The sequence below is a fragment of the Strongylocentrotus purpuratus genome, unplaced genomic scaffold, assembly GCF_000002235.5.
Source record: "Strongylocentrotus purpuratus isolate Spur 01 unplaced genomic scaffold, Spur_5.0 spur5_scaffold_1, whole genome shotgun sequence".
In the NCBI taxonomy this organism is placed as follows: domain Eukaryota; kingdom Metazoa; phylum Echinodermata; class Echinoidea; order Camarodonta; family Strongylocentrotidae; genus Strongylocentrotus; species Strongylocentrotus purpuratus.
In genome coordinates, this window is record NW_022145594.1 from 35,269,033 (window position 1) to 35,287,934 (window position 18,902).

Below are 18,902 nucleotides of genomic sequence, written 5' to 3' on the forward strand. Positions count from 1 at the left end.
ACAATGTTATAAAGTCCCTTTAAAACATATATATAGTGGAAATCTGTATACAGTCCCGATATGATAGAGTAAATCTGACTCTCGATAAGATGATGATAATTAGGTATATACTTTTCGATAAATTGTTCTCCCATTTTCATGCCCTTTTCACGTAATTTCTATTCTTACATGTATGTAGAATATGGTGGAATTTCTGAACTGGAAATTCGTCGAATAGCAAACTATCTCTCAGACTCCGAACTAAAGCAGTTGGGTGAGGGTTTAGACCCGGTGAAGGTGGTGATAGAATGGGTCAAGCGCTTGCTCGAGAAGAATCATGACGGAGGCTTTTGGAAAAGGGTACATGAAACCCTGAAGGGATTCAGCCTTTAAGGTAATGATTATATTTCGCTTCGTTTTCGTTTTTGTGGTATCAATGTGGTAATATAATAATTTTAAGAGAATCTGAAGTTTTGTATCGGTGTAATCTTCCTGTAACTACTTATATTTTCGTATACTACGAACATGCCATTTAAAATTCAAGGTATTTGTTGGGAAGCATTATTTATATTTAAATAGTAGTGTAAAGGTATATGACTCGAACTTATACACCCATTTGATAAAAGACAATTTATTCACCCTTTTAATGATAATAATAATGGGTATTTGTGAAGCTCGATATTTATTTTGCAAGAAATGAAAAGATAAATACATTTTAGAGGTTAGGGTTATATTCTATTTTTGTATTTATTTTCAACAGTGCTGATGCCTTTCCAAATGAAAGACAAGGTATGTCTGGTTGAACTACTTGACGTTGCTGTTCGTCTTCTCATGACCGACATTCAACCGTTCGCCAAAGCTCTTGGAATATCCGATCAGAAACTCATCAAGTACAGGATAGATTTCACGCCTAAACAGCTCTCTAATGGAACACTTGCTCTTTTAGCAAAGGATAGCAGCAAGATAAATAACGACAGAAGTAAAGTCTGCAGTTCACTGTCCAAAGCTGGCTACAATGATCTTGCATTGTTGCTGAAGTACGGTGAGTCGTGCGGCTGGTAAACGTTTAGCAGTTTCAAGAAAAGGTTAAGTTATGGTTAAGATGGAAAATGTTTTGTGAATATTCTCGTTATTTCTTAGGTTAGTTTAAAAGAATACAGTGAAAGGAATTTCTTTAACAAGGACCGCTCTCCACTGTATGTAGCATGCGTGCGTGCGTGAGTTAGTGTGCGTGACTTTGTGCATGTGTGTGTGTGTGTGGGGATGGGTAAGTGTTATTTCAATCACACCTTTGACGATCGGAAAGGTGAGGTTTGGCATATGATTGAAAAATGCAGCATGAAGATATTCATACCGACTTTACGAGTTAATGCATCGTAATCATGATGACACATTTCTTTCTGCAGGATATGCAATATCTCTAGCCGACATGTTCGCCTTGGGGTATGGACCAGTACCAAACTCCTCCCAGCGTGCTGAATTGCGACAAAACCTGGGAATAGCCGCTGACCATGACGACATCGTTAGCATGCTCAAACATTGGAAATATATGGTCCATCCTCCATCCTACAATCCCAGAACCGCCCTGGCCGATGCTGTTCTCCCTGTTCTTGGGAAAGAGAAGGCTTTGGCTGTTCTGTCAGGTAAACAATCTCCACGAATAGCAAGACCAAATCAAAGACAATTTCTGTTGATTACTGCAAGTTAGAAGGAATTATTAAGAATTCTATTGGCCACTGATATGAAAAATTATTTCTGAAAGAGAGAACATTTTTGAAACAGTTTTCCCCTTGATTCTGCATGTAGACAATTATTTGAAAGGATGTCGCTATTGTCTAAGTACTGAATAGAATTTAACTGACATTTTTGGACCATTCAGGAAATTCTTTTTTCACTGGTTTTACAATAATTGTGCATGTACATGTACATAATTCAAGATAAAATACACATTGCAAGAATAGCAAATGTATATCATCACAAACAAAATATCATTCTGAAAATAATAAACGGAACAAGGTTCTACTTTAATATTATAGTTTTTTTTAAAGTTATTTTTTGTATTGCAAACCAATAGGCTATATGGATCTTTATGGCCAATTACCGAGGTCATTATTATAATATCCGATAACTTAAAGACGCAACTTTTCTAGATTGTTACTTACATTCCATCTTGTGCAGACTGGCAAGAAGGGCAACGACAATAATCCTTGATCACTTTCCCACTTCTTAATTAAATTCTACAGGAAAATCGAGGCAAAGTGGGATTCATAGTGAGAAAGTCATCAGGGCTCTACGAGAGGGAATTCTGTTCAGAGAGTCATGCCGGGTTGCTGAACTCCTCAGCGTCCCTCTCCCATCCGATGAAGATGACGTCATAACACAGGTCCTCAAGGCCTTGGAGGACCAGGTGAAGATTGACTCGCTTGCTGAGGACGTCTACGAGAAGCAGAGTGTAGCGGGTTTCATGGGATTATCAACAGAAATTAAGAAGGGTGAGAATGTACTGCCAAGTTGTAAGGATGTTTAATTACGGCCTACTAATACATTCGTATATTAATGTAAAACCTTAAGCAGCGTTGAAAACCTATAGTTAAAAAAACATTATTATTCATGTGTAATGTTATCGACCTTCTGTTATATTGTTATATTTGAGGTAATCATGCTTGACACATTATGTTTTACTTGTCATTATTTTTACTCAAACTCAAACATGATCAACGGGGCGTTAGAAAATTTGGATTATCATGTGAAATTCAATTAAAATTCAAATTCAAATTCAAATATCAAGCTATATACCTGACTCTGGATCTAAAATAACTTTTACCAAGAGGGGAACGTGTACCGGAGACTGACTTCATTTCTGAAACGCCATTTTTGAGCAAAAACCCTAACCCAAAGAGTTGGATATGAATATTGGTACAACACGGGACAATACGATTAAGTGTGTATGTGTTTGTTTGTGTGTGTGTGTGTGTGCACTTGTAATGACCGTCAATCGGGGAGGTTCATATGAATACACAACTTCCAACTGTGGAGACACAGCAAACCGTGGAGCTCCACAGTTGCAGAATCATTAAAACGAGATTTAAATCAGCTTTGGGACATCCCAGTAGTACCCCATCAACGTTCGGCTGCGATTTAACTCCATCCCCGGTTTCCCACTTTGGAGTCATAGCTTGCAGCCTGAATATGTGTATTATTTTCCGATCTCAAGAATAATATCAAGTGAAGAGCGCCAGCATGAGGATACACACTGCACAGTCTGTATCTTATTAGATGCAGCGCATGCGCAGTGCTGGTGCAGTGCACCTTGCGACGTGCCTGTTAACGTATATGGACATGTCATGGCGGGATTAGTACAGCCACAACTGGCAAAAGTAAGTAGAACTAGTCTAGATCTAGAAAGTTTACTTTCATTTTTAATCCAGTCTAGGCCCATTAATATTCTATCAACTTTTTAAAGAATTCCTTAGGCCTATAGATCTAGTTCTATTCATGATATTGGGTACAAAAAAACTCATAGTCCCATAGGTCTAGGCCTACATGTAGATCTAATCTAACTTAGATCTAAGTAAGATGTAGATCTAGGCCTAACGTTAGGCCTAGACCTAGACTAGTACTACTAGTCTAGGCTACTAGTAGTAGTAGATCTAGGTCTAGTATAAGTTCTTCTTAGGCCTAACTTTAGAGTTAAACTAAAGGAATATCTAGTAACGTTAGATTCGAAGGTCTATTTCACATCAGCCAGATTTAGCCTAGAGTCTAGGGTGTGCAGGGGAAATGTGGAGCCATAGGTCTAGGCCTATCTGTATATAACTCACATGGGCCAGGTGTGTATAAATGTGTGCATGGGAAATGTGGAGCCATAATAATCTGGGTCAGATGTGTATAAATGTGTGCACGGGAAATGTGGAGCCATAACTAGATATAGATCTACATGGGCAATATGTGTTTAAATGTGTGCATGGGAAATGTGGAGCCATAGGATATATATTACACATGGGCCAGATGTGTATAAATGTGTGCACGGGAAATGTGGAGCCATATATATATTACATATGACCCAGATATGTATAAATGTGTGCATGGAGAATGTGGAGCCATGTTTAACTGAACTATTTAAGGTGGATTGAAGACGTATAAATGTGTGCATGGGAACTGTGGAGCCATTATACATGGGCCAGATTTGTATAACTGTGTGCATGGGAAATGTGGAGCCATATATATATATATATATATATAATGGGCCAGACGTGTATAAATGTGTGCATGGGAAATGTGGAGCCATATCTATATATATATTACATATGACCCAGATATGTATAAATGTGCGCATGGAAAATGTGGAACCATGTTTATCTGAACTATTTAAGGTGGATTGAAGATGTATAAATGTGTGCATGGGAAATGTGGAGCCATATATATATATATTACACATGGGCCAGATGTGTATAAATGTGTCCATGGGAAATGTGGAGCCATATATATATTACACATGGGCCAGATGTATAAATGTGTGCATGGGAAATGTGGAGCCACATATATATATTACACATGGGCCAGATGTGTATAAATGTGTGCATGGGAAATGTGGAGCCATATATATATTACACATGGGCCAGATGTGTAAAAATGTGTGCATGGGAAATGTGGAGCCATATATATATATTACACATGGGCCAGATGTGTATAAATGTGTGCATGGGAAATGTGGAGCCATATATATATATATATTATACATGGGCCAGATTTGTATAAATGTGTGCATGGGAAATGTGGAGCCATATTTATATATATTATACATGGGCCAGATGTGTATAAATGTGTGCATGGAAAATGTGGAGCCATATATATATATATTACAAATGGGCCAGATGTGTATAAATGTGTGCATGGGAAATGTGGAGACATATATATATTACACATGGGCCAGATGTGTATAAATGTGTGCATGGGAAATGTGGAGCCATATATATATTACACATGGACCAGATGTATAAATGTGTGCATGGGAAATGTGGAGCCATATATATATTACACATGGGCCAGATGTGTATAAATGTGTGCATGGGAAATGTGGAGCCATATATATATTACACATGGGCCAGATGTGTATAAATGTGTGCATGGGAAATGTGGAGCCATATATATATATATTACACATAGGCCAGATGTGTATAAATGTGTGCATGGGAAATGTGGAGCCATATATATATATATATATTATACATGGGCCAGATGTGTATAAATGTGTGCATGGAAAATGTGGAGCCATATATATATATTACAAATGGGCCAGATGTGTATAAATGTGTGCATGGGAAATGTGGAGCCATATCTATATATATATTACACATGACCCAGATATGTATAAATTTATGCATGGGAAATGTGGAGCCATATATATATATATTACACATGGGCCAGATGTCTATACATTTGTGCATGGGAAATGTGGAGCCATTTATATATTACATATAGGCCAGATGTGTATAAATGGGTGCATGGGAAATGTGGAGCCATGTTTATCTCAACTATTTAAGGTGGATTGAAGATGTATAAATGTGTGCATGGGAAATGTGGAGCCATAGGTCTAGGCCTATCTGTATATAACTCACATGGGCCAGGTGTGTATAAATGTGTGCATGGGAAATGTGGAGCCATAATAATCTGGGTCAGATGTGTATAAATGTGTGCACGGGAAATGTGGAGCCATAACTAGATATAGATCTACATGGGCAATATGTGTTTAAATGTGTGCATGGGAAATGTGGAGCCATAGGATATATATTACACATGGGCCAGATGTGTATAAATGTGTGCATGGGAAATGTGGAGCCATATATATATTACATATGACCCAGATATGTATAAATGTGTGCATGGAAAATGTGGAGCCATGTTTAACTGAACTATTTAAGGTGGATTGAAGACGTATAAATGTGTGCATGGGAACTGTGGAGCCATTATACATGGGCCAGATTTGTATAACTGTGTGCATGGGAAATGTGGAGCCATATATATATATATATATATAATGGGCCAGACGTGTATAAATGTGTGCATGGGAAATGTGGAGCCATATCTATATATATATTACACATGACCCAGATATGTATAAATGTGCGCATGGAAAATGTGGAACCATGTTTATCTGAACTATTTAAGGTGGATTGAAGATGTATAAATGTGTGCATGGGAAATGTGGAGCCATATATATATATATTACACATGGGCCAGATGTGTATAAATGTGTCCATGGGAAATGTGGAGCCATATATATATTACACATGGGCCAGATGTATAAATGTGTGCATGGGAAATGTGGAGCCACATATATATATTACACATGGGCCAGATGTGTATAAATGTGTGCATGGGAAATGTGGAGCCATATATATATTACACATGGGCCAGATGTGTAAAAATGTGTGCATGGGAAATGTGGAGCCATATATATATATTACACATGGGCCAGATGTGTATAAATGTGTGCATGGGAAATGTGGAGCCATATATATATATATATTATACATGGGCCAGATTTGTATAAATGTGTGCATGGGAAATGTGGAGCCATATTTATATATATTATACATGGGCCAGATGTGTATAAATGTGTGCATGGAAAATGTGGAGCCATATATATATATATTACAAATGGGCCAGATGTGTATAAATGTGTGCATGGGAAATGTGGAGACATATATATATTACACATGGGCCAGATGTGTATAAATGTGTGCATGGGAAATGTGGAGCCATATATATATTACACATGGACCAGATGTATAAATGTGTGCATGGGAAATGTGGAGCCATATATATATTACACATGGGCCAGATGTGTATAAATGTGTGCATGGGAAATGTGGAGCCATATATATATTACACATGGGCCAGATGTGTATAAATGTGTGCATGGGAAATGTGGAGCCATATATATATATATATTACACATAGGCCAGATGTGTATAAATGTGTGCATGGGAAATGTGGAGCCATATATATATATATATATTATACATGGGCCAGATGTGTATAAATGTGTGCATGGAAAATGTGGAGCCATATATATATATTACAAATGGGCCAGATGTGTATAAATGTGTGCATGGGAAATGTGGAGCCATATCTATATATATATTACACATGACCCAGATATGTATAAATTTATGCATGGGAAATGTGGAGCCATATATATATATATATATTACACATGGGCCAGATGTCTATACATTTGTGCATGGGAAATGTGGAGCCATTTATATATTACATATAGGCCAGATGTGTATAAATGGGTGCATGGGAAATGTGGAGCCATGTTTATCTCAACTATTTAAGGTGGATTGAAGATGTATAAATGTGTGCATGGGAAATGTGGAGCCATATCTATATATATTACACATCAGCCAGATATGTATAAATGTGTGCATGGGAAATGTGGAGCCACATTTATTATTGCATATGGGCTAGATATGTATAAATGTGTGCATAGGAAATGTGGAGCAATCTATATCTATTGCAAATGAGTCAAATATGATAAGATGTGTGCATGGGAAATGTGGAGCCATGTATTTACATGACCCCCTTGATGTACATCATAATGGACGTGTTTCATAATACCTCATGATTTTAACAAATAATATAATAAAATTGAGCATGGATATGAGTAGCAATATTTTGGCAAATTCCAGTATGATAAGGGGGAGGATGTGGGGGGTGGGGGTGTAATATTTAGATATTTTCTTCCAGCTTGCTCACAGCTGTGTTTCTGCATAATATTACTAATATTTACTTGACCTGTTTCAGAATCGGATTCTCAGAAGTCAAACCAGACAGACAGTTCCAGATATTTTTAGTGAAGTTGATCCTGAAGGATTTACAGTGAAACAGCTGCCTGACAAAGGTGAGTGAGGTTACATACATGTACATGTAGATTGTATTAATAGTGAAAATTCACTGTAGCATAGATATCTAACATTAATATGCTCAATAAAATATTGATTCAGAGCTAGACTATGCAAGGAACGCCTGGTATGGTTCTTTGATCACACCTCATCGCCTATTGTCTGAAAATCACCAGCTCTTTTCAGAGTAACTTTGATACCCTTCGCAGTTAAACAGGTCAACTTCTTTAGTAAAATCTATACCCTTTCTGTATATTTCATTAATTTCATGCAGTAGAATATTTGATATGCTTTCCCTCATATTTTTCTGTTTTTATAATCTTAATTCAACACTTAATTGCTTGAAGCAGTCTTCAATGGCAAAGTGTTGCAAATAGGATCAATTACCATTACTGCATTTTCGTCTACAAAATACTCAATAATCTAGCCCCTTATTTAGAATCTTTAGGTCATAATCGTCCAGTTTACTTTGTTACTTGTCATTCTACCTTAAATCCCTTATTTATCCTGAAACCAAAGACTGAATTTAAAAAACGTTCTTTTTCTTTCACTGCTCCAAGCATCTATAACAATCTACCGACTCATATTCGCACGGCAACTTCACTCCAAATGTTAAAAAACCAAATTAAGTCACTCCCTCTATCACTTTAATGCATGCACTGGTACCTAATGTTATATCATGACTTTTACCATAAGTTAGTTTTGTTTGTTTGTCTGTTTGCAGTTGTGTAGTCTATTTTTACGGCATGTGTATTTTTTAAAATATTTTTTTGGTCATTTTTCTTTGTATCAATAATATCTTAAATGTTTAATATTTAAGGCCTTCTGTTCATTTTGATCTAGTTTTTATTTTTTTAAAGCTTTTTTAAAAATGTTTTCTACAATGTATTCTATTTTTTTGTAAATATTTGTATGTACAGGGCTCTTTTGTAAAGCAGGAGGTATTAAACTTGATTTGGTTAAGTGTTTAAAGGTTAGACCTTGAAATGAATTTTAATGCCTCCTCATGGGGTTGAATGTCAAAATGTTTTTAGAAAATCTAGAGAAAACGTCATGTTCATCATGACATGCATGACATTGTAATTTAATATCTGCAGCATACTAATATTAAATACAATGTGTTGCTTACAAGTCTGCTTGATGGCAATGTGACCAAAAAGACACACAAATGTTATTTAAAACTCAACCAATTTTGAAAATAAGTGCCTTCTTACAAGTACGAGTCCGAGTTACTTATCACACCTGCATGAGCATTATCTTAAATGACAGACAAATATACTTGTAACATCATATTCACAATGTTCAAACTCGCATGATTGATCTCATGAAGATTATGTATTTCTTCAATCACAGGTAGAGCAGTCTTTACCACCAAAACGTTTGAAGAGGGAGAATTCCTTTTGTGGTACAGAGGAGATCTGGTAACCAGAGATGTGGGGGAACAAAGAGATGCAGACTGTGAAACTTGCTTCAGATACTTTTTCACATGGAAAGGGACGAAATGGTGGTAAGTCTACATACTATGACGACTTGATTTATTGAAAAGTATATTTTGTAATGATAGGTGTTGAAAACAAACCTAAGGGTATATGCTTATGACGTAGTCGTAAACATGTGGGTTGACAGGGCAACATATTTTCTACCAGTGGTTTTTGTTTTTTCCCTAGAGAAAGATCGAAAGCTAGTCATATCTGTCAAATTCTATTCCGTGCTTTTGAATAAACCCGTGGACTGACCACATACAGTACACATACATTTTTCTGCAGAAAGTATCAATACGGCAAGGACAGCATAGAACAAATATGCAACTTATATTCTTCTCTATCTATTCAAACCTGTTTTAGCTATCATACACAAAACACACAATCTTACCAATGACAATTATTCAACCTTGTCAGTCCAACAGATCATATTCCATTTTGGAGAGCATAAAATGAGAATATAAAACAATATTTGGTACAAATATTGGATATAAAAGAAAGGTGCATTACACTGAAAAGTCCATGTTTTTTTTTGTACACTCCACATTTCATCTTACAGATGAAACAGATTCGGAAATTTCTATGCAACTTGCACCACCTCCCTCTCCCTCCAGTGAAGTTTTAAATGATGAAACAGATTCGGAAATTTCTACGCAGCTTGCACCACCTCCCTCTCCCTCCAGTGAAGTTTTAAATGATGCTGGTTCATCAGTTCCCTGCAATATGTCATCGGAAGACTCTTTTTCTACTCCCCCTTTCTTCTACACCTCATCTTCACTTCAGTCTGATATTACTTCATCTGTTCATTCATTACTTCCCCTAACACCTCCCCGCACCCCCCAATCAACCCCTCACACAACCCCTCCCTCAACCCCTCTCCTAACCCCTCTCCCAACCCCTCTCCCAACCCCTCCCTCAACCCCTCTCCTAACCCCTCGCTCATCAACTCCTCATTCAACTTCTTCATCTGCTTTGTCTCCTCCTCTCCCTTCCCATCCTCCTAATTCATTTCTTTCAATGTCTGTTGTCCAGCGTCATCCTCGCATTGTAGCTGCATTTCTCATTTCGCTACTCCTGCTTGTTGTCTTTATACATCTTCTGCTTTTAATTTCTGTTATCCTTCTTTGTTAAATGTTCATCATTCATTTTGTAATTTCCCAAATTTCCTCTTCTTTATAATCTGGGAAGATGATCTGAGATGGGCCAACATATGTCAAATGGTAAGATTTATTGAAAAATCATTTGAAAACTTGAGAACAAAAATCATACAGTTGGTAAACATAATCTTCATTGAGGATGTAGTTTTCAATGCACAATTCAAACCCTGCATTGGATTTCCTGCTTTCTTTGCTCATTCTAGAATAATATAACACTGCATACATGTTTGGTCCGTTTGATATGAATTCAGGTTTGTGCTAGTAGCCACTTTTTATATTGTATTCTTTATTTGCTTTTTGGAGCTACGTTCCACTTTTAAAGATTAGATAGATTATTTTCTTCTTTCCCCCCTCATTCTACACGTCTGTTCTTGTTTATCATAATGCTTTTTTTCCTTTTTCCCATGCTATTTTTTAATCTTTCCTCATCTCTCCCTCCCTTCTTCTCCTTGGACTCATCTTTCTTCTCCGCATGTTCCTTCTCCCCTGCCGAAGCCTTCTTCCATCTCTCCCACCCGGTGTAAACATCTTGTGGATAGATATGTCCGAAATTGTAAATTTTCCCTTTAGTCTGTTGCCTCTCCTTGCCCTTTCCCCAATTTGGTCGCTTCTCTCTCTTTTTTGTTATTTTTGTTATACCATGTAATGTCTTTGGCTCTCGTATTTCAGAGGGTCTTGAGAGGATATATTTTGTTCGCAATGCTGTTGCCCGTGGCTTGTAGGGCGTGTCGTTATTCGACCTTTGTGTTTTTTTTTTTGTTTTTTTTTGTTATTTGTATTTATATTGAAAAAAATCTTCCACGGTTAGTTCGTCGTCTTTTTTCGCCTCGGTACTCTTGTCTGATGCACGGTGACATTTTGTAGCATTACAATTTTAAGGCAAATCTTGTTTTATGAAAAGTAAACATATGCATGTTTAATGTTCATGATATTGGTTATGATTTCCAATGCCTACATGTAATGTTACCTATTTGTTTCCTATGTTACTTGTATTTCAAATTTCCTCCTAAAATTAACCATGCGTTAACAAAAATCATGACTGTAACGATTCTTCTTTGAGTGATACCCTACTTGAAAAGTAACAGTTAATCAAATAATATCTGACAACAGAGAAAACCTAAAGTGAAATCACAAATTGTAACCCACATATACTTGTATGTTTCAGTGATTCATTGTAATTTTAAACATTGATGAATCTAATGTTTTCATTTTTTTTCAATTTCATTTCCAGTAGGGATGCATCAGTCGAACCAACTAAACAACAACTGGGACGACTCGTCAACCATGGTTGGAGGGGTGAAGTCAACAGCAGAATGAAGATTAGAGAGAACCCTCACAATGAACCAGAACTGGTTCTCTTCTCATTGAAGAAAATCAAAGAAGGTGAAGAAGTGTTATATGATTATGGGGTGGGAGATAATTTTGTATTCCCAAGTCCTACTCAATTACACAGTGGAGTCCAAGATGAAAAACCTGAAATTCTGCAAAATTCTGCAAACCTCCCACCAGACCCAGAAAAAGTTTGTTCACCATTCTCCGAGCCTGCCACACAAGAACTAGTGGAACCAGATGGAAACTTTTCACAGTCCAATGTTCGAGCTGATGATGATGAAACATCTGAAGATCGATGCAGAAACCCCCCTAATAACGAAACAAATTGGGAACCATCCCCTAAGCCTGCCACACAAGCTTTAATGGAATCAGATGGTAAGATTTCACAGTTCAGTGTTTCAGCTAATAATGATGACACATGTGATGATCCATGCCGGAACCCCTCTAATAACCAAGAACATTGGGAACCATCCCCTGAGCCTGCCACACAAGCGTTAATGGAATCAGATGGAAAGCTCTCCCAGTTTGATGTTCCAGTTGATAATGATGACACATGTGATGATCCATGCATAAACCCCCCTAATAACCAAGTGCATTGGGAATCATTTACTGAGCTTGCCACACAACCTTTAATAGAACCAGATGGAAACCTTCCACTCTCCAATGTTCTAACTGATGATGCTGAAACATCTGATGATCTATGCAGAAACCCCCCTAATAACGAAACAAATTGGGAACCATCCCCTGAGCCTGCCACACAAGCTTTAATGGAATCAGATGGAAAGATTTCACAGTTTAATGTTTCAGCTGATAATGATGACACATGTGATGATCCATGCATAAACCCCCCTAATAACCAAGTGCATTGGGAACCATTTACTGAGCTTGCCACACAACCTTTAATGGAACCAGATAGAAACCTTTCACTGTCCAATTTTCTTGCTGATAATGATGACACATCTGATGATCTATGCAGAAACCCCCCTAATAACCGAGAGCACTGGGAACCATTCCCTGAGCCTGCCACACAAGCATTGATGGTACCAGATGGAACCCTTTCACAAAATATTTTTTCAAGTGATAATGAGGACACATTATCTGACCATAATGATGATAGTGATGATGATCCAGACTATGTCTGTGATTCTCAAGGAGATTCTGACTCTTCAGGGAAGACTTCATTAAATAATTCTCAAGCATCATTGCCTAAGGCTAAATGTACATCAATAAATGGCATCACTCGATCACTGAAATCTCTGTCATCAGATCAGTCATTGGAGGCATCATCAAGATATGGAGGCATTGATGCTGACCATGAGGGGATAACTGTGATGAAGACCAACAATCAAGGAGGGCGAAAATATGACAAGGTAGCTTATTGCATGATGTGTGAGAAGCCCCACAAAAAACTTCCTGATCACCTGCGGTCACAACATTCCAATGAAATAAAGGTGGCTCAATACATGGCAGCAACGAATCGAAAAGAAAAGGATAAGCTATTGACATTGATAAGAAATAAAGGAAATCACATGCACAACTACAGGGTCTTCGAAAAGGGTCATGGAGAGCTTGTGGTCGTATATAGACCTTCTTGTGAAGCAAAGCCCCGTGATTATCAGCCTTGCAAAGATTGTTTGGGATGGTTTGCGAAAGCCGAATTGTGGAAACACCGCTGCATTTTGAAGCAAGAAGAGCCGGCTAAGGAGCAAAAGAAAAAACGAAGAAGACTATTAGCACAAGGTCGACTCTTGCTTCCACCAGTGCCCTGCACATCAAGAGATTCTATAACACACAAAGTACTGAGTGGTCTCAGCGATGATGAAATCAAGGCCTGCATTCTAAATGATCAGTTGATTCTAGAATTGGCCAAGGTGTACTCTAAGAAATTGGGCCATGACGAAGAACAGCACAACCACATCAGATGCAAGTTACGAGAACTAGGAAGACTTGTACTTCAGTTTAGACGTTGCAGCTGCAATGGCAAGGCAAGTCTGACTTCCCTGATATCACCAAATGGTTTTATGACTGTCTTGAGTGCTGTCAAGAAAGTGGCAGGCTTTGATGAGGAGAACCACTTGTTCAATACACCAAGTCTAGCACTTAAGCTGGGACATACCTTAAGAAAGGCTGCCTTTGTGCTCCTGAGTAAGGCTTTGATGGACAGAGATGGGGATGACATGCAGAAACTTGTAGAAAAGTTCATCAAGCTGCTGGACACTTGTTGGGGATCTGAAATCTCTACTCATGCTCTACGAACTTTGTACCAGAGGAAACGAAACCAGCCCAAACTCCTACCCCTAACGAGTGATGTTGTGGCTTTGTCAAGACACCTAGAGGTACAGGCTGAACTTTGTGTAGACAAACTGTCATCTGGGACCGCAATCGAAAACCATAGCACATGGAGAGAACTCAACAAGACCATGCTGGCTCATCTCATTGTGTTTAATAGGAGGAGACAAGGGGAAATCAGCAAGATGACTCTTGATGACTACAATAAAATCAAGAAAGGTGAATCTCATATGGTGGAAGGACAACTAGAGATGCTGAAAGACTGGGAAAAAAATCTTGTAAAGTTTCTCTGGAGAGTTGAGGTAGTAGGAAAACGTGGCAGGACAGTGCCGATCCTTGTGACAGACTCCATGAAATCATGTGTAGACACCCTTGTATCCCACAGGGAGGAAGCAGGTGTAAACCCAAGCAACAAATACCTGTTCGCTGTAGCCAATAGTGACACTACATCTCATGTTCGAGGGTCAGATGCTCTCCGTGAGCTGTCAGAAGCATGTGGAGCACAAAATCCTTCAACACTTCGATCCACAAAATTACGGAAGCATGTAGCTACCATGTCACAACTAATGAGCTTGAGGGACCATGAGATGGACGCCTTAGCAAACTTCATGGGCCACGATATTAGGATACATAGGGAGTATTATAGACTGCCAGATGCTGCTATGCAGGTGGCCAAAATATCAAAGATCCTGTTCGCCATGGAGGGAAAAGCTGGGAACCCGGTCCAGCTGATTGGCACTGCAAAAAGTCTGGATGAGCTTCAAATCAAGTTAGATGAAGGTAAATTTGTGATGAGGGTAGAATTATACAGTGGGGATCTCAATCCAAACCCTAATGAGATGAGAAACATCATGGCGAGGGATAAGTGGGATGAATAACAAACCATGTAGCATGTACTAATTTTAAGAATCAAGTATTTCTGATTTCCACTCAACTTGACAATTATCAAATACAAAATATGTAAATTGATAAACATGCTGCAACATTATTGAATTAATGAAAAGTGTTGTTTTCAAATGAACCATGCAGTTAAATATTCCTCACTATATTGTTCACTTGTTTGTTTCAATTTATTTAGATTAGGGGTAATTAAGGCATTTGTTTGACTCGATCCACACATGTGGCATATACCTGGTGCCAATTCTACCATGTTGTATTTAGAAATAATTGATTATATTCTTTTGTTTTAAATTACAAGTATGTTTTCTTTGCAGTTGACCCAGATTTTCTTTTTGGTGAATATTATTGATTATTATTTTATGTACAGAGATCGACACTGGAGAACAGGGACCTGAATCATGTGATGACAATTGTGACAGCGATGTTGATTCTGGTGATCATGATGTCGAACGTCAGCTACCTGGATGCTCCCAAAAAGGTATGACTTTAAGTCCAATGAGAGCATCTAAAAATTTCTTTTTGCAAACCTAAATGTTAATTTTGCCTATTGTACCGCACTCTCAATCATCCTCAAAAGCCAAAGTGAAACCAAACTTTTTCCTGTTGAAATCACCACGTACCAATATTTGTGCATTTTGAATTGTTAAAAATTATAGCACAATTATAATTGTAATGTAGCCTCACAAAAAGGCCGTTGCCAATGACGGAGAAAATCTATTAGTGAATTTAATTGGTCTCTATATCTAAACTTCTCTAAACTAAAAAAAAATTGTGTACATACAATAATATAGACTCAGAAAGTATTATGTGATCGTGGCCCTTTTGTTCTAGACTGGGAGTCAGGGGTTGTCAAGGTAATACAAAATGTACTTTTTTTCATGCACACAGCAATCACTACAATATACTAGGAAATGGATGAAAATGGAGGCAGCCAGGAGCCCCTCCCAAATAAACCCAAAACTGAGCTAGATTAGCAAAATAAATGACCAATAGAAACCGGGTAGAATATGTGAAACATAACCCCATCTGTCATGACACTGTCAGATAATTTAAAGACTTGTTTGTGCCCGACTCCCCTAAACGGTAGATGCCCATAATTTCACGAAATATGAGCTTTACAAAATTATATGATGGCTTTCTTCCCGCAAAAAAAAATCGTTTAAGTGTATTCCTCCCAGGATCACACTCTATTCTGCATCACTGCAAAAGAGGATTTAAATATTCTTCCTCTCCTTCCATCCTCATAACAGTAATGCACTCTTCAAGTTCATGGGTCAGAGACTCAGAGAAACAGTATGTGATACTGCATTTATTATTCTGCATAGTATAATTGCAACATTTTTTTGTTATTGTCTTTCATTAGGTACCAAAAGGCAAAGGAAAACGCAACATGTACTGGAAGAGGTTGATGAACAGCCAATAAGGAAGAAACGAAAGACAGCATGGAGCGATGCGGAAAAGTCGGCTGTCCAGAGACGTTTAGGAGCCTTTATGACTGTTCATTCTAAGCTACCTGGCAAGAGAGCGATAGACGAATGCTTGAAAGCTGAAGCTGTGCTGAAACACAGAACGTGGGTCAACATCAAAGACTACGTAAGAAACTCGAAGGTTACCAAAAGCAGAAAAACACAGCCTTGGTAAAAACATTCCCTTTAATATCAAATCACCATTTTTATATTGAATACACACATGCTTTTGTTTTGAGTCACCAAACTGCTGAAAATGCTCATAAATTACAAGGCATGTTCTTGTTATTACAGTCTAAAATGTGTATTCTTTTATATTTGGTTTCTCCATGTATTCATAAAATGTTTACCCACTCTACTGGCAAAGGATTTGTTATTTTGAGGTTTTATTATCATTTTTGTAGGCATCCGGCAATTTGTAATTGTGTTAGGGTCTTAGTGGACCTATGCTTGGCCACTCCCAGATATCAATGACAGGGAGCATATCGTTTAGGCAACATGTACTGATTACAATGAGAATTTTGCAGCATGAGTTGGAAATATCCTATTTGAACAAGAAAAAAACCCATAGATTTTTTAACGAAATAAATCAGTGGAAGTTGTAATCAAACAGTCAAGTATTTGTATTTACATACCATAATGGCAGCATAAGAAGGCAGTAGGGGAATTGACTAGTGTAATGCTTGTACATTTGTGACACAATTAAAACTTAAACAACATTTATTATGAGAACACGTTCAGTATAGTGTATTAATATCATCATCAAGGGAGAGTGCCCTTATTATGTGTAAAGGGTGCCCCTTTTCATTTTGGACAGAACTTGTGTTGTTTCTGATATTATTATGGGGTTGTACTAAACACTCGGGTCGCGGCGCGCTGAAAAACACTCGGGTCACGGCTCGTTTGGCCATCTTTTTTTAAGTGTCTTCAAATCGGCTTTTTAATATAAGGGGGAAATCTTATTTCAAATTAGCGACTGTTTTTACACTCGGGTCGCGGCTCGCTGGGCCATTTTTTCAATGATGTCTTCAAAGGGGATGCGTGGGGAAATTTACTTTAAAAACGAAGTTGTAAGTTGTGATTGTTTTTTGTTCAATGATAGACAAATAAGAAGATTATAATTAAGGCTGACATCGGGAAAGACAAATATACTAGGTGGGTAAAGTGGATTTTAGATAAAGTGTAATAGTACATAGGTATATGATCTATTAATATGATAGAAACAAGGAAGAATGGATACAGTGAGAAGATGAATTGTGGGAAATTAAGAACTACCAAGAGAGGAATACAAAAACAAAGAATGAAAGAATGAAATGAATATTTCCATCATTCCTTGTAATATCCTATCAAATTTTATTCCTCGCTTTATTTTCATATTTGTCAGTCTTTAAAAATTATTCTTTCTAAATTTTATTCTACCCCTTTATTTCTCATCTTTTTTCTATCATGTAAATCTTTATTTCCTCCACTCTTTTCTTTATATCTTTATCACTGTTAAATCTGGCCAATGAATTCTTTCAATTCCCTTTTTATTAAATATTTGTTTTCTTTCATTCTTTGTTTATGTAATCCTCTCTTGTTAGTTCTTAATTTCCCACAATTCATCTTCTCATTCTATCCATTATTCCTTGTTTCTATCAAATATACAGTTCATTTCCCTTGTAGTATTACACTTTCTCTAAAATCCACTTTAATCACCTAGTATTTTGTCTTTCCCAATGCCAGCCTTAATTCTAATCTTCTTATTTGTCTATCATTAAAAAAATAATAATCACAACTTCCAACTTCTTTTTTAAGAAAATTTCCCCACGCATCCCCTTTGAAGACATCATTGAATAAATGGCCCAGCGAGCCGCGACCTGAGTGTAAAAACAGTCACTAATTTGAAATAATATTTTCCCCCTTAAAAACCGATTTGAAGACACCATTTTGTTTAAATGGCCAAACGAGCCGCGACCTGAGTGTTTAGTACAAGCCATTAATATGGGATAGTGTAGAGATAGAATTTGTACACTTTTGTTTAATTAGCAATGCAGTAGTTTCTGCAGATTTAGTATAATTGTGGCAAAAAATAGAGGGGGAGTCAATGATCAGTGCCCCCTTTAAAAAGTAAACCGAATGTATGTTTGTTGTGAATTAATATGAACAGATCTGAATATTATTCTCAGATTTCCCACATACATAAAATATGTCAATTTAGTGTTTAAGCACTAGACTATAGATGATGGTTGTAATGTGAATAATTAGTTGTGATGGGGGTCGGGGACCCAAAACCTTTTTTTTTTGTAATACCTTTGCAACAAAACAAATAAAAAGGGCTATAATAAAGGGTTGGTTCCAGTATAATCATATAAACCTACAATATTAATATGATTCACCTTACTTCTT

The 18,902-nt window shown here is 37.3% G+C and overlaps 1 protein-coding gene across 2 annotated transcripts; it reads left to right on the plus strand.

Moving 5' to 3' along the window:
- Window positions 1-2,944: 2,944 nt before the first annotated feature.
- On the plus strand, window positions 2,945-17,895 carry LOC105443679. 2 transcript variants are annotated; one of them, XM_030978141.1, is made up of 6 exons: window positions 2,945-3,356; window positions 7,792-7,888; window positions 9,243-9,396; window positions 11,759-14,928; window positions 15,416-15,526; window positions 16,412-17,895. In XM_030978141.1, exons 1-6 carry the CDS (start codon window positions 3,324-3,326, stop codon window positions 16,687-16,689), a joined length of 3,843 nt encoding a protein of 1,280 aa, XP_030834001.1. In that variant the 5' UTR covers window positions 2,945-3,323; the 3' UTR covers window positions 16,690-17,895. The 2 variants fall into 2 exon arrangements, with proteins under 2 accessions (XP_030834001.1, XP_030834002.1); XM_030978142.1 differs by lacking the exons at window positions 2,945-3,356; window positions 7,792-7,888; window positions 9,243-9,396 and adding an exon at window positions 10,257-10,590.
- Window positions 17,896-18,902: the final 1,007 nt, after the last annotated feature.